This window comes from Pinus tabuliformis, chromosome 3_2 (assembly GCF_031772625.1).
Source record: "Pinus tabuliformis cultivar Carrire ecotype Pingquan chromosome 3_2, CPIR1, whole genome shotgun sequence".
NCBI lineage: Eukaryota > Viridiplantae > Streptophyta > Pinopsida > Pinales > Pinaceae > Pinus > Pinus tabuliformis.
This window is the reverse complement of record NC_142302.1, coordinates 501,878,465-501,896,131: the sequence shown is the minus strand read 5'-3', so window position 1 is coordinate 501,896,131 and position 17,667 is coordinate 501,878,465. Positions and strand designations below refer to the sequence as shown.

The window sequence follows — 17,667 nt, the reverse complement described above, 5'->3', positions numbered from 1 at the left end:
CATCATTACCATATAACTTCTGAAAGTTAAGATCCTCGAGGCATTCACAAGCTTGCATCTTATCTTCCCACATTCAGAATCCAAGTCCCTCTGTCTCCTATAAATGAGAGGGTCTGCACCTGTCAGGCATAGGTGCCGGTACGAGAGGTTTATCATCCACAACCTTCGAGTAATGGTTTGGATCGGTTTCACTCCTAGTGAATCTCAGCTGCATTAGACAACTATCAATCTTCTCATATTATGCCTGAGGTGTTTTTCTTCAAGCCATAGAGGGCTTTCTTCCACCTGTATACATGAGATTCCTTGATCATGATTCTCAAACTCCTCGGGTTGTTCCAAACCTGTGAACCTGCTGCATGAGGGGAATGGTACCCTTATAATATTTTCTTTTGGTACATTTCAGACATGTACCTTCATGCTTCCTTTTGAATTCAGGCATCCTAGTCATCATTTGACTCACAGACCTCTAGAGCTGAGTCAATGGACATGGTCCCCAGTGGACTTCCTGCAACTTGATACAACCCTGAACTCAAAAACATTTTTAAAAGATCTATTTTCAAACACGTACCTTTCCATCGATAAGTGCCACCCTGCAACCTTTGACTTCCATTTCCGAGATGGACATCAGGTTCGATCAGGTACATAAAAGAGATTTGGGGTTCCTTGCTTTCGTGGAAGAGTCGACCATTTCCTTGATGACCTGCATTACCCGTCATTCTTTTGATCATTGAAGATGACCCAGGAATGATTGTTATCTTCATCAAGAGATGTGTCTCTGCCATTCAGACACTCCTTCGCATGACGGTCGAACTTATTTCAACAAGGCATCCGCCTTTCCTTCCACCCTTAGATCCCAACTTCCCAATGAAGTGATCTTAAGATGGACCATCAAAATCTTCCGCTGTGCCATTCTGATAACATTCTTTGCTTTGAATTCACCCTCGGTGAATTATGAGGGACCCATTGATCCTTCTGTCTTGTCCCAACTGTCTTTGGTGACTGCTATTTCACTCTTGCTTGGGCATTGTCTTCACCTCAGCTCTGATACCATGTTAAGATTAGGTATGTTCTATGCTAGAGCAATTTATATAAATTTTCACAGTTAGCAATCACATCAGCATTATGATAAACTGCAGATAGAACATAAATATAAAACGCAAAAGACAAGCCAAGACAAGAGGACACAAGATATGGCGCGAGCCAGGGACAAACCCCACAATGTGTGGGGAACCCTTTGGTCAAATCTTCTTTTATCTTCAAAGTTCAGCAGAGAAGGAGAGAGAGAGAGAGTACATTTACAACAGAAGTCAATACTTTGACTTTGAATATCAGCAGAGATCAATTGAAAACAAATTGCTTCAACTGATTCTCTAAGGTGACTCCTTCACCTATCATAGTGCTGCATCTCGTCCATTTGTTGCATCTTACCGTGAGGTACCATCATGCTGCATCATGCATCATCACTATGTTGCACATAGATCATGCTGCCCCATTCTCGTATCATCATGTTAGCCTTGCTAATGTGCCCATCATGCAGCTGTCCTTCTATTGCTTCATCATGCTGCAACATAGTCCTTATGTTGTTTCATTATACAACCATATGCATATCAGCCTTAGCTGCTTGCTATGGCTTGCAGCCTAGCAAAGCAGCTAGGCTATAGTTCCAGAATCTATAGAATCCTTCTTTAGTCATGCTGTCACCTACAACAATCCCAATTCATACATTGTCTAGGGTATCTCCTCAACGCTGTCTTGAGACAAAGAGATTTGCTTACTAGAATGGACTGCTCAGACAACCTGAAGATGACATTGATTTGCTCTTCAAGGTATTCTTCTGCCTTGCTTGCTGGGAGCTATCCAATGATTGAGTTCCTTAGGCCTAGAACCAGCCCTATTTCAGATCTGCACCTTAGGACTCTTCTAGCCCTCATAAACCCTCGATACAATGGTTAACCTTCTTCACATGAGTATGCCTTTTAACGAAAACCAAGACCAGGCATTTTCTATGATAATGAGGACAGACAAAGTGATGCCCTGACATAATGTAGATCTGCTTCTTATACTAGCGGATCCCTGCACCCATCTGAGTTCTGTTCCTCGTGTAAGCGTATACATGTTTCCATTGAGTAGCGTAATGAACAGCGTATCTATATATTCATTGACCAGCGTATTAAACAGCGTATATGTGATCTTCATTGACTGCGTGCTAATATTACAGCGACTCCTCTCTATTGTGATATGGCTGCTACAGGTATGCCACCGAGGTTTCAATACAATATAACATTGCTTGAAACCCTCGTCACTGCTTCTTGTACCCAGACTTCTAGTAATTCATTAATCTGAGTTCTCCTCACTGTGACTGCGTTCAAACCCTTCACTGCGGCATGCGGAGATGACTACAGCTCCTTCATGACAGTGGTTCTCTGCGGCTAACTGTGGTGCGTATAAGAGTATTCATGACAGTGAGTGAGTTTCTCCATTAGCTGTGTATAGACTGCGTTTAGATGTCTACATGGAAAGTGTCTTCATGACAGTGTACAAGGCCATGCTGTGTGAATATATTGCTGCGTATTCCACGAATGTATTGAGTCTTCATGACTGCGTATAAACTACATTTAGATGTCTTCATGACTGCGTATAAACTACATTTAGATGTCTTCATGACTGCGTGGAAAGTGTACAAGGTCTCCATGCTATGCGTATATATTGTTGTGTATTCCATCAACGTATTGAGTCTTCATGACTGCGTACTGCGTTTAGATGTCTTCATTACAACGTAAGAATTCCTTCCCTTACTGCGGTTAGGTGTCTTCATTACAGCATATAAGCTAGGGCATCATACACTTGGCCCAACGTATCTTCTTGTGTGTCTCTCCTTCACCAAAAACCCAAGACGTGGAGAAGAGGAGATCACATGAAGAGTGCGTTGTCCTAATGACTCCAAATCTTCATCTATTTATACCACAACGAGGATGATGAATAGACATGTCGGTTGGGCTTCTAGAGCCTACATAAGAGCTGGTCGGCTTGATAATAATTACATAAACAAAATAAATTCATATCTCCATAAATACTTATCGGAATCGGATGATCTTTGGATCAATCCTACACCTCTCGACGAGAGGGATCCAATAAAAATATCAGCTGCCAGAAATAAGCTAACCCACATGGAGTTTGGCCCTAGTTGCCAATTTAACAATAAGAGATACACCCAAAATCTATAAACCAACAAGCACCATTTGCGAATCTTGGGAAATGGGAAACAGACAAGAGTAAGCTTCAAGTCAGTGCTCGACATCAAGATAATTAGAGCTTGTTCACATAGATCTATGCAGACCAACAAGAACACCAATCCTACAAGGTGTAAGGTACTTTATAGTGTTTATTGATGATTATACTAGAATGGTTTGCATTTCATCTCTTAAAGCAAAATTAGATGCACTAGATACTTTCAAATCATTTTAAGTCTTAGTTGAAAATGACACTGATCTAAGAATCAAATGTCTAAGTTCAAATAGAGGCTCATATCATTCTTGTTGTACATATTAGATTTTGAACTAGAACCCAAACCAAATCCCTTTATACTCAAATATTAGCAACATTATTAACTTACTTAATGCAAAACAAAACAAAGAATGAAGCACTATAGTATATGTGTGAAACCTCCAGGAGTTGTACATATTAGATTTTGAACTGGAACCCAAACCAAATCCCTTTATACTCAAATATTAGCAACATTATTAACTTACTTAATGCAAAACAAAACAAAGAATGAAGCACTATAGTATATGTGTGAAACCTCCAAGAAAAACTACAACTTTTCTGCTATGAAGGGTTCTTGATTCAAGTTATTTTTCCCATCTCTCACAATAGAAGCAACGACAACTTCTCCTACTACTAACATTCTTGAATTTATTGACCTTAAAGTGGGCATATGATTTAATGTGTTTTCTAAAACACCAAGTACCATTCCAATGGACTTAATAGTTTCAAAATGGTTGTCATATATTTGGGCCAAGAAAAGTGACCATGCTTTTTCCCAATGGTGCTGGTAATGTGAGCTAGTGAAAGTTGAGGTATTTTCCTCCAATATTTTTATTTTAGTCTCTAGGTGTCTCAATAAATTAAAAAGCAGCTACCTTCATAATATGCAAATTCTTGACTTATTGTCAATGTTTATGGTGACTACAATCTTACAACAACTACATATGTCATCTTCCATTCTTGGCAATTAGTGGGCAAGCTAAGAAAGAAATGATACCAATTTCCATAGGGTTAAAAGTTAAAACCACTTTCTTATTTTCTTTCGATGTATTGTATGAGAGTTAAAACATGTAAAAACATGGGCACACAACACTCATTCTGCCCTTGGTTTGAACACCCTCCTCACATCGAGAGATCAAGACAAAGTGACAAAGGAATTACTATGAACAATATTGAACACAGAAGTTCAAAAAGAAAAAGCATAATAACAAACTCTTGTTCTTACCAAGCACTACAGCCATTTCATTATGTGCATTTCTTTCAAGTTTCTACACAAATACAGCTCTAGTTCAATGTGGGCCTAAATTTTATTCTATGGGCGTGATTATTTGGTTGGCATTGCTAGAAATATAATTGTGATCAAGCTACACCTATCAACAGGTTTTTTAGTCACTCATGTACAACTATTAAGTGAGAGAATAATTTCTCAATACAAATATAGGGGGGAACAACCCCTGCGGAATGGGATCATATCAAGGACACCTTGGATCATCCCCTGCAAATGGGAACATTGATACAAACCCAATCCCAAAGAATAAACGGTCACAAAGCAAATATATCTCACCAGCCCAACCTCTCGATTAATGAAGGTAAGAATAAGTAAGTGATCAAACAAAATTTTCTTTGACAACCCATGCACTTCAGACTACAAATCCCAATAAAAACAGATAATTATTCCTTCTAGACAAGGGGTTTTTGTTCATTATTTAATATTTATATTGTTATTGGTAATATATGATCTTTATTGTATCACTTTATGACCCAAAGAATCCAACCTATGTGAGGATTTGTCAAACAAATTTCAGATTGAACCTGCTAAGGGTGTGCCCAATGCCCCTCTCATATGCATTACCAGTTGACACCAAACTATCAGAAATTTTAGCCAGTCCATCAGGCTTTGTGATTGGGATGTCCAACACATATGTATGCAATGTGATGCCAAAAAGAGATCACTCATCTGATTACCTGCCCATAAAAAACTAAAAGGCAACTCCAACAGCTATGTGGATTACCTGGCCCAAGAATGAAATGGGAGTTGCACATCATTCAAATGAAGACCAAGTATGCTAAGCTTTATAAAGTTACTGGCCTACATGAAGGGAATAATTGGGCATAGCTTTTGTTTATCTATTCCTGCTCAGAGCTTCAATCATATTTCGGTGAGAAGAAAAAAACTCTAAAAGATTAAAAACATATTAGAAAGAAACAAGGAGGCCTAAACCTCATCACCAAATATGCCCTTGAGTTACAGACAGGATCAAGTCGATCACCATTGAGCTTCAGAAAGCCAGTGAAGGTATTAGATATTAATAAATTGTTCATTAGATATTAAGTATTAGATGCTAATTTGCTCAATGTCCAAAACTATAAAAGCAACGGAAGCTCTCTAATTTTAAATCACAAAACAAATAACAATGAATAATTCAGAATGACTTGGGAGTAAAACTGTAGCATATTTCTGTGTGTGATTGAACATCATTATTTATTGCACTTCTAATTACTAGTTCTTTCCAAAACCTAACTTTGGTTCTCACTTTCAATTTTTTCATCAAACTCCATCTGGAAGTTTGTTTGTGTTCCCTTGTATAACTCAAAACAAACATGTGAAACAAACTCCACCTTCCAAAGGTACATAGACATCCTTCAGAGAAAAAAGGCAAGCATAACCACTAGTCTGTGTCAAATTTGGAAGCATGGAATAAATAATGATGTATAATCCAGAATGATTTATATTTCAGGTGTGTTCAAACATCCTTATATATTTCACTTCTAATTACTAGTTCTTTCTAAAACCTAAGTTTGCCAACCACATTCAAGTTCGTCATCCAATTTGATTGCTACTCTGTATAATGCAGAACAGTATACAAAAAAAAGTCCACATTCCACATGTACTCAGTCATCTTTTAGAAAGAAAACATGGCAGGTCTAGCAGGAATGAGGTGGTATGTTGAAGGCAAATAGGAAGGACGATGTTCCCATTCAATGGGAATTTTATTGCCCAAGTCCAGCTGAGCTTCAAATTATATTATTTAGGGCATTTGATATGCCAACCTAAACCTTGATTATAATACTTGATATAAAATATACTCACATACAACACAGTGAAATGGTATTCCAGAAATAAATTACTTGAGCTATTATGCATCTCAAAGTGAACAGATGCATACTAGTACAAAGGTAAGAATGCACATCTGATAGACAGATATACCTTAGTTCACCTGACGGACCAAGGCCAATAGTAATTTCTTGAATTGGATTTCCCATGAGTGATTGAAATTTGTCTATGAAACTGACCATGAAATCTTCATAGCATTCAACAGCTGTACGTCCATATAAGATAGGTATTTGATCCACTCCAGCAGATAGATACTCATCACTAGAATATCCATGCCGATCTCTGTAGTAGATGTCCTTGTTAAGATTTCCAATCTGTACATTCAGCAGTGTTGGTGCTCAAAATGTCCAAAGTCATGTTTGGCAGTAAAATAGAAGCTGCAACCTTGAATGAGGTCTTTTTCCATATAGTAATGATACATGTACTAAAAATTAGTAAGTTGTGTAATACTTCAAATGTATGTGCCATTAATTTAGAGTCAAAAAAGAATAAGTACCTCATTGACCCATAATGGTAGGCTGATATTGGCTCTGGGACTTGAAAAGGGGTACAAACATGCATGGAATGACAACACTACATGCAGCTTTAAGTCTGCCTCACATACCATCTTAAAAATATCTTCATAGACTGACCAGTCATATTGCATGGGTGAAGCACGTTCAACAACTCCCCACCAAATCTCAACCATGACCCCATGAACACCTGCCAACTTGAGTGCACGTAGCGATACGGTTAAGGCCTTGACTCTGCAAGATCAAGCAAAAAACAATTGAAAATTTTCATCATATTTCACCACATTTTTCTTAAAAGATGAACAGTTTAAGTGATCAATTTAAGTTGTTCAGACATAACAGTAGAGTAAGGAAAAAGATCTAAAAGTGAGAAGTCTGTGTTTGTCACTGATAAACATAGTTTTCAACATAACAGATGTGAGGAATGAATTATCTTTAAATATGTAAAACGGGATAATTCTCCATACCGTCTAATTTTTGCTAGTCCTGAATCAGTTATGCTAAATGTATCTAATGGCATCATGACAAAAACAGGTACCCTTCTTTTCTTTGAATTGTCCAAACAACCAGAGCTGCCATTCCCATGGCCCGCCATACTGCAAACAAACATTTCAAAAAGCTAGCACAGTGTTAATGAAGAATAAACCAAAATAACAAACCACAGTAAGACAAGTTCCCACAATCTAGTTGTTACAAGTTATAACCAAAGTACTTGCATCAATTGCCTCATTGCATGTATAAGTGCATGGCTACATAATGGAGTATAGTTTGCAGCTGAATATGTTTGCCCACAATTACGTAGTGGCTGACAAGTAGTTGATACTTGTGAAATTGAGTAACTATTGTTTGACTCTAATTTACTCAGAATCTAAGATAGATTAAAAAGGAATTAAGTACACCCTTAAACAGAATGTATGAATGTTATTAAAAGCAATATTGTTGATTAGAGGGGATCATTTAAGCTCCTCGTGATATCCTTGATATGAGTAATGTCTTGGGGATTTTATAATGGTTGATGAGTAAACACATTTACATGTCGTGATTAGTTTTTGGAAGGTACTATATTTAATATTAGCTAAGAGGATGCAAGCAAAATTGGAATAGACTGTTCATAGCTTTTGAAAGCTGTTTGAGCACACATTGTAAGGTTGTATCGGTAAAGACAATATTATGGCACTTGACAATATTATTGTGGTGACAAACTTCATTGGAATAGTCAAGGATATTGTAGATTTCCCTAAAAACCAACTTCATTGATTATTGAGTATTAAGATAAAATAAGAAAATTATATTGATGTCCAACAAATGAACACAAAGGTAGGTCAGTGGGACTGCTGAGTACAATGACGTTAATACATGTAGGAGTACCAAAAGATCTCCCATATAAAAAATAAGAGACAAAGTAAAAACATAATGTCTACATGCTAAAACATGGAAAACCTTCAACTCTAAGTGCAGGCAGCCTTAGAAAGGAGCCAGTGACTAGGTCACAGTCCATTAGATCTATCACTCCTAACACTTAAGCCAAATGAAGAAAACTCAAGATAGAATGGTACCCAGAGGGAGAGCTAGGGGAAGATATGGACCCTTTGTTGCAGCACTTCTAGGAAGACGTAAAAGCATAATGCCTATATATTAATAACATGGAAAACCTTCGACTCTAGGTGCAAACAGCCTTAGAAAGGACCCAAGGACTAAATCATGGTCCACTAAATCTATACTTCCTAACACTTGAGGCCAAATGAAGAAATCTTAATATAGAATGTTGCCCCGAGGGAGAGCTAGGGGAAGAGTTATACCCTTTGCAACACTACTGCCAAGAAGAAGTAACCCTCCACTAGTGTCTAGGGGACCTCATATACCTACTAGCAAGAGATCTGTCCTGCCAATGTGTCTAAGGTGTCTACGGAAGGGGAATGGTCCCTGGGGTCCACACCAATCTAGCATTTGAGGCAATATTACAATAAATCTATATCTTGGTGCCCCTAGCTAATGGAAGCACCATAAAGAAGGATGTAACCGACTAAACAAGATCTGGTCTAGGAGGAAGCTAGAGAATGCGAGCATGAACTCTATGTTAGCAAATCAGAAAGGCAGAAAGATTTTCTTTATGTTGATAAGTACTAGTGAGATTCTTATGGTCTTATTAACTTTCTTGTGTTCTTTTATCTTAGTTCATCAATCAATTACCAAAACAATAGCACGAAGATCAAAGACACCAGATGTAGGCAGATAACTAAGGCAAAACCACAATCTAGATGAAAACCCAGTCAACAACTCTTCCTTCAATAGTTTCACGAGATAATCCCAAGCAATGTTTTAAAACTCCGACTCGGTATCGACTCGGCCGGCTCGATTTCATTGACTTGGTCGTTGTAAAAAATACATTAAATATTTATTTTTTATAAACACACATGATTTTAAAGATTTTCATTCATGTTTCCAAACACACAACATTAGAATATAGATAGAAAACAACATATGATCAAAGTAGGCTCACGAATATATCTGTTATATCAAAATCGCACCCAATGCACTATCCAATACATACACGATGATGATATAGAGACCAAAACAAAAACACATAACCAAGGAGGCTAGAAATGGCCTCTACTGCTATAGTTGCCAACATCATCTGGCTCAATGTTACTTGGGAGCAGGAGCGAAAGCAGGGAGCGGGAGCGACATTTTTAATAGCTCCCAGTTTGGGAGGGAATCCCGGAGGAGTTCGCCAACCAATGTCACTAACATCAAGGTACATAGAGGGATTGTTGCTCTTGATTAAATACGAGTTCCATACCCTAATACATGACAAAATTCAATGGAAACATTGCAATTCCCCAATCTTGAAATCCTGAAAAACTAATAAGTCCGCTGGATTTTGAATGAAATCTAAAATTCTACTTTCTCCATATGAAATCCAATGAGGCCGGAACCACTCTCAAACATCCTGAGTCATTTCATGGTAATGTTAAAAATTTAAGTAAAAGGATGAAAATGAAGATTAAGGAGAATGTCACTTTTACTTTAAGAATTTAACATTACCATGAATAGCATATCAATCTTAGGGATCAGAATCAGACAAGGAAGCCTAGGGAGTCCCCCACACAAAATTTTAAAAAATCGGTTTTTTGGGGTTCACTGGCCACTGTCCATAACCCGGCTGGGTTGATACAGACTCAACTGAGCCGACCGGATTGATACAGACTCGACCGAGCCGGCCAGGTTAATATCAAGCCGGCCGAATTGTGTAACAACTCGGCCGGCTCAAATTTTTTTTTGACCGACTCGAACCAACTCGGCCGAGTCTGTTCCGAGCCTAACGGGTTTAAAAACACTGATCCCAAGCTCTTGACCTAGACATAGACTTCCTCCACACAAAGTCAACGCTTTCTTCCTTTTGTAGATGCTAACATTTTCAGCAACAACTTCGACCAAGAAACAACCTCAACCTAGCAGCAACAACCTCAACCTAGCAGCAATAACTTCGACTGGCAGCAGCAACTTCGACCTGGCAGCAACAGGTAGCAACAGCTTTGATGCAACAGTAGAGACTTTGATCTTCCTAGAAAGTTCACACGTGTGAGAGATAGATGGCCCAAAAACTTCGATCTTGACCTTCCCTACAATTCTCCTCCTTTTCCAACTTCACACTTTTTAGCTACCTCTTCTTGTAAATCGAACTTGTGTGAGTGTGTGTTATCCAAATGAATCAAACTGCTCCAATATATAGGGTTCTGACAAGGCCAAATTACCCTATCTGAGGCTAACTTGGTGTGGAAGTGACAAATAACTTATTGGACTCAATAATAAATATTTTTACATGATTCAAAAGCCCAATAAAGGTCTCTTTTAATGGACAATGACTCTAATGACTCAGTATAAATCTTAGAAGTCCTCAATGGGGACTTTGTCCTAAACATGATGACCCAAGCATGAAACCCATGCTTTAATGAGTCATAACAATAATAATAATAAAATATTTTTCTTTCTTTTGATAAATACATTTCATTATGACTCAAATACAATTTATGTAAAATTGTAGATGGCGAGACATTTCTAGCCTAAATATCATGAGAAACTATATAGGATCTAGATGCTCTTGAATAAGCAATGAAATCTCCACAAATCTCATAATAAATGGGGCAACAAAAGATGAAATGCTCCTTAGTCTCGATCTCTTGGAGATGGCACAATTGGCTAATCCTATCTGAACAATCAATTTGGTGGTCAATCTCAATCAGCAATCTATGTGAGCCAACTCTAAATTGTCCCAATGGGATCCAAAGGGCACGCATCCAATGGCAAAGCATAAATGTTGCCAAACAATGAGCCCATCTATCATCACCATAAAGTTATTTTCATAGAAAGCCATCTTTGAATGTAACCCACCCTAAAGTTTTACCCAAAGTGATGTGTCCATATTTCTTATGGATATCTTCGGGGATGATATTAGAGGTGGTCTAACACACACATGGAGTATATGAACAAAGACTACAGTGTACCAATGTCGAGATTGAGACAAAAGACTAGTTGTTGCAATGGACTCAATGAATGAAAGTATTAATACCAATCACGCCCCTTTGTTGTGTTAGTGATGCTCTGAACAAAGTATAGAAGAGAGATGAAACCAAACAATGTCTCAAATTGAAACGTTGACTCCAAATTCTGCAAGAATGATGGGCTAAAGAATTGTTTATTTGCACTGACTAATGCAACGAAGGACGGTCTATACTCTCTTTGTTGAAGACCAACCAAGCTCTAGTAAACCAAGACCCCAAACCTTAGAACCATATAGAACGGAGAGTCAAACGAGAGTGTCCATGAGTGCAATCTTCGCTGACATTTCTTGAAACTAGAAACACCACCTCTCAAGAAAGGCCAAGGACCCATAGCCCTTATTGATTTGGGACTGAAATGCATGCTGCAAACTAAAGCAACATCCTATGAATAGTAACGCAAAGATAAGTATGTGATGGTCATCTCGATCTCATCTCTTTTGAAAAAATGGTGATTAGACAAGACCTTCTATGACACATTGAAGATCATGATCTTGGTTTTAGTTAGGTTGACCATCAACAATTGAAGATCACAGAAAAGGGAAAGGGCATCCAATTGTCTCTGCGACAATGGATGAGGGCAAGAGGATCACATCATCCGCAAACATCATGGTAGAAACCAAGACATGGCATAACAAGCGCTACAATCCATCAACTAATGAGGCTAAAAGGACCACATTATTCGCAAAATCCAAGATAGAAATCAAGACATGGTGTAGAAGGCAATCGTCATGCTCCTAGATGTGCTCATGCAAGGACTCCATCTCATCAATGTAGATCCCAAATAATGTGGGGATCAAGGGGAAACCCTATTTTACCCCAATAGTACTCCAAACAAAATCTGATAGCATGTGTGTAGTGAAGTAGGATACATCAATGTAGGATCTTCAAATCAAGCAAATGCTAAATTATGCTTATTACCCGTTACTCTCACATGGGGGTTGTTGCACAAACTAACAGGCCTCATGGATAGGCAAAAGCTAGAGGGCACAACAACACTTGGGACAGAGGCCCACTATCACCACAACCTAAGTCCCCTACTCTTCTCGGATTTTCACTGATAGGAGGAGTCCCAGTATGACTCACTTGTGATAGATATGTATCTATGGTAGGTTTCAAGTGAGGGAAGGTGGCTCATTCAATGGAAAGGTTCAACAAAAGTACAAGCTTTGGAAGAAGCTAGTAAAACTTTCCACAAAAACCCCTTTGAAAGATGGCTAGATGAGACCTAGAGTTGATATATATAGCGAGATATGAGTTCATCCAAGGTCAAGGTGGATAACAGAAAAAATGATGAGCAATTTACTTCAACAAGTACCAAAGCAAATGCCTCCAAAGAATCCCTAAGTTGAAGGATTAGCTTCTAGGGTTCCCTCTTGATGTGATGCCTAGGGCATCAAATTTATGGAAATTCCACTGTGGGAATTCCTCCAAAACTTGAAGACCCCTAGAGGAGACACCTAGGAAGAATCTTATGCAAACGAAATTCAAATTGCCTCCCTTCAAAAGATTTCGCACCAAGCCCTAGAGAGGCTTCCTTATCCTTAAAGGGACGAGGAATAAACGTTAAACGAGAGATGATTTTCAAGTTTTAAGTGATCACCAAGGATTCAAGACCAGTGCCTAACCATTGGAAAGTTGAGAGTCATGAAATATTTTAATATAGACACCTCACTTTATCAAGGGGACCTAAAGGAAGCAACTTTGCTACCCCCAATGGTAGTAGCTTCACAACACCTTTACATATTTATACTTCAATGACACTTGCAATGGAGTTTCAAGGATGAAAATGCAATAAATCCCCTAAGAATATTCATTCATTCACTATCTATGAGTAATACATGCAACATTACCCAATAGTTACAATTTTTTTTGACAATATTTCATTAATTAGGGAACGTTAATAACCATGAGACAATATTCCATACATTAGACATTAACAAAATCATAAATTCATCAATAAAGAGCACTTACAAGATAGTGAAGAACAGAACCATCCATATAGAAGCTCCAAGAAAGATAGCAAAATTATCCAAACATCAAAATTCATCCAAAACACTCCACAAATCGCAAGTCCAAATTATTTTTCTAGGCCGAAAATCCAATTGATGATGCTTTGGGGTGAGAATAGGTCTCACCTATTTATACAAGTCATAAGAGTTCAAATTTTAAATGACAAAGCCCCCTCTATTTGCCTAATATGCTAAGTAACCCACCCATGGTCACAAGCCAACCATCATAGCTTTTAAAAATTATTTTCTCTCTCAAGCCCACATGTAGTTGACGTCATGCATGCAAGGTAGGCTAGAGAGGCAACATTGAGACCTCTTGTACTAAAAATGTGGGAGAGGGACTCAAAAATTATGACAAAGAGGGTTATTCCCTTCATATATTGCAAAACATCTCCAAACCCTTATTTGGGCTTTGTGGGCTCCAAATGGGTCTCATGGGTCTCCATGTGGCTTGAGATCAAGTCGATGCTCCTTCAACGAGGGCTAGAAGATGACACATGTCCTCACATGGCTCCCTAGGAAAGACAAAACCTCCTCTGGGCCTTGGAACAACTACCAAGTGTCAGGCGCAATGTGTAGTCGGTTGGGCAATGTGGGCCAAGTGCATCATCATCTTTGAATAATTGGGGCACGAACAAGCAAATCATGGTGCTAAAGAAGCCCATGGTGAGGCAATCAATGCTCTGCATGGATGGAGGCCCATGGTTCTCAACGCCGACCCTAAAAATTCCATTGTGATCCTCTGGAGGGCTTGGATGCTGTATAGGGAGGCCAAGTCTAAAGATGAAAACCACTTGCAATTTTGTATAAGATCTAATGCGCCTCCACCTTCCAATACAATGATTCATTAGTGTGATTGAGTAAATAAACTTGCTAATCAAGGGCAGAAGTGGACACTTCATAGTGGGTTTCCCTTCCAAATTTGGCAGCTTTGAACATGTACTAATGTTACCTTCCTGGGTAGGATAGGTTAGCGAAGGACCTTATTAGGTGGTTTCAACCTCTAAGGGAATGACAAGTCCAAAGTACACCCTTCAAATGGCAAGTGTCATGTGAAATAATGATGGAACAGAGTGGGGACAGAGGGAAGGCTCCAAGCCGCATGCCAAGCTACAAGGGTAGCTATGATGTGTGAGACATACAAATGATTAACCCCTTAAGGTGGGGCAATTCATCGCCTACTAGGGGTTGGGACATTCATGGGTCCTTAATGATGCAAGGGGCACTCATAAGGGCCCTAGGAACCAGGGTGATGGCCATAATGATAAGGGGTAGAGCTCATGTTTGGCTTTTGCCCATGTGCTAAACTTTATTGTCCCAGCGATCTTTTGCATTTTGTGGTACATTTCCTATTATATGTGGCCAATTATGCTTTTATCTTTCTTTTTAGCTGCATCAACTTCAAGGGCATCATTCCAGGGGAAGGGGAAGCAACACATTGTGGACCCAAATAGGAAAATGTGGAAAATGGCTTTGTCAGGAATGGAGGTGAGTGAGATATATGGTATCGGGAAGTGAGACCACACAACCAAAATCAAGGTTTGCCATGTAGTGTCACTCCTAAAGCTAATAGCTGAGTAAGGAGATCTCACGAAACTAGGGTTCAAGATTAACCCCCCAATTGAGGTAAGGAAAGAAGAGTACAGCCAAAGCACTTCCTTCTTCCAAGTCTCCCAGTAACCCATGCCCAAGTGTGCCCAAGAAAAACAAGCATAAACACCCAATTAGATAATGAAAAATTATACCTTTGGGGTTGGATGGCCCACCTTCAAACATACGATCAACACAAATGAGCAAGGGTACACAATGGTTGGCTCATATGGTAGAGAATGGTAGCAGATCAAAGCTATCAGGTGGCTGGCAAGGGGTTGTTGGTTGCCAGTAGAAGACAAATCTAGGAAAAAAATTCTCCCCTAGGGTCACCCACTATCGGCAAGTAACAGCGGTAATACTAATAAATTTTCAGTATCCCTTGTATTTTCTTCGAGTTTTGGATAGTTGGGGGATTTCTAGGCCTTGCATGAAATTACAAATTTAATAAAAGAAAGGGGGGGGGGGGGGGGGAATGAGTATGAGTACATTCATCTATCCTGGAGCTCAACCAGATTTGTGGCTAGCAATCCATGTGAAAATAACAAACGTGCATTTGTTGGACACTGCTTGTTTTTAACTGCTTCACAAACATTAATCTAGCATATGATGTATTAAAAGGTGTGTTACCCACCATTAGTGGGTGACCCCAAAGGAGGAATTTTTTCCCAAATTTGTCTTCAACCAACAACCCTTGACAACCACCAGTGTAGTCGATATTGTGCCAGATGTCTCCACTCCCGGAGCCAAACCCTCGCCCATCTATCAATATCATATGTTTGAAGGTGGGCCATCCAATCCTAAAGATATGGTTTTTCATTATGCAATTGGGTCCTTATGATTGTTTTTCATTAGCACACTTGGGTATGGATTATTGGGTGACTTAGAAGAAGGGTCGGTTTCGACTGTAGTCTTGTTCCCTCACCTTAATTGGGGGTTAATCCTCAACCCTAGTCCCACGGGATCTCTCCCCTACTAGCTTACAGCTTTAGTATGGGCGTTACTTAGGAAACCCCGATTTTGGTAGCACGGTTTCATTTCCTCGTTCGACATTTTTCACTCCCCTTCGCACATTACATGCCCATTTTTCATCATCTTCCCTCTCTGGGTCCACATGACCACTGGGTCCATAAGGCTCTAGTACCCCCTCCCCTTGTCCACATGTCTAGGTCAGGCTTGGAACGATCCCCCAGAGGTCAACGCAAATTTTAAAAAAAAAGATTAAAAGCACATCATGGCCGCATACAAAAGGAAATAATACCACAAAATGCAAAAGATGATCGGGACAATCAAATTTAGCAAGTGGGAAAAGGCCAAACATGAGCTCTACCCCCTATCATTATGGCCATCACCCTAGTTCCTAAGGCGCCTATGAGTGCCATATGCATCATTAAAGGAACCCATGTATGTCCCAACCCCGGGTGGGCGATGAATTGCCCCACCTTAAGCGGGTAATCGATGTTATATCATACACATCATGCTCTCATCCCCTGCAACCTCGAGCAATAAAATAAAAGAAAAATCAATAAAAGGCAAAAGGCAAATGAAGACATCATTACATGCTCAAAGGCCCATAAAACTCAAATCAGTGACTCATTTTTTACCCTTTTTCTATGCATGGCCTAGTGATCACATTGGAGGTCTTCCTCTCACGCTTACTCGCAAGCCTTAGGTCTCACATAGGCTTCCTCTTTCCTCCCATGTTTCTCTAGTGAAGCAATAACCCTATTTTGAAGAAGAATCATCTTATAAAGCTCCTAGAGAAGCTTGGCCTCATCTTGGAAGTCTTGATCCTAGACATACTCATCATCATTAAATATTCATAACGCTAGGTCTAGGTCTTCTTTCTAAGTCTTTCTTGAACAGCCTTTCTAGCTTTTCTTAAAGCATTGAGCCCTAATTGAACCTATCGTTTGAATGGGCCTTGGGAATCACTCCATATCTTATCATTGATCCCATCATTATAAATGATTTCCTTCATACTGGGACTCCTCCCATCGCTAAAAATTTGTAAAGAGCAAGGGACACTGACTGAGGTGACAGTGGGTCTTTGTTCCATATTTGTCATTTGGTTTAGTAGTGACAACAAGGTGATAATGTGAGAATTCTTGGAAATGTTACATTCCAAGTTATTTTTTAAAGAAACCTAGAAGGAAGACAATGAGTCTACTAATGCAAAATTTTAGTGTGGAGGTAGCTCATCAAAGTAAATAATCTCAATCAAAAACAGTTGGTTTGCAGCCCTTAGATTTCTTAAAGATGTATTTTGTGATCTGGGAAAGCATCTAGAAAGTTATCTTACTTGTGGGTTCGCTAAAAGGTCTATATTGAAAAGATGATATTTGCTAAACACCTAAATAAGCCATGGCAGAAATTGTCATCATAAGTGAATCTGAGACCAAGTGATGGCTATGAGTTGAGAAAGAGATTTATTGTTTACTAAGTACATAACATAGAACTATTCTATTGAAGAAACTTAGTGCCTTCATGAGAATATGATTAGCAAGACAGGGAAGCTTTAGTCAAAGAATATGAGGTCATTGTTGAAGTTAATCAAAGATTGCAATTAGTTACTTGGACCAAGAGTTTCCTCCAATTTGCAATTGCAAAGCCAT

The 17,667-nt window shown here is 39.0% G+C and overlaps 1 protein-coding gene across 3 annotated transcripts in view; it reads right to left on the bottom strand.

Annotated features, from left to right (window-relative positions):
• LOC149181483 (inactive beta-amylase 4, chloroplastic-like) overlaps window positions 1-17,667 on the bottom strand; it is a 93,838-nt gene that overhangs the window by 30,275 nt on the left and 45,896 nt on the right. For all 3 annotated transcript variants that reach the window (XR_016257013.1, XR_016257014.1, XM_089416635.1), the window contains exons 2-4: window positions 7,359-7,487; window positions 6,876-7,125; window positions 6,473-6,693 (exon numbers count right to left, since the gene is read on the bottom strand). Coding sequence is in view for 1 of the 3 variants with exons in the window: in XM_089416635.1 (XP_089272761.1) it covers window positions 6,473-6,693; window positions 6,876-7,125; window positions 7,359-7,487 (600 nt within the window). In the remaining 2 variants the exon portion in view is untranslated. The remainder of the gene's footprint in view (window positions 1-6,472; window positions 6,694-6,875; window positions 7,126-7,358; window positions 7,488-17,667) is intronic.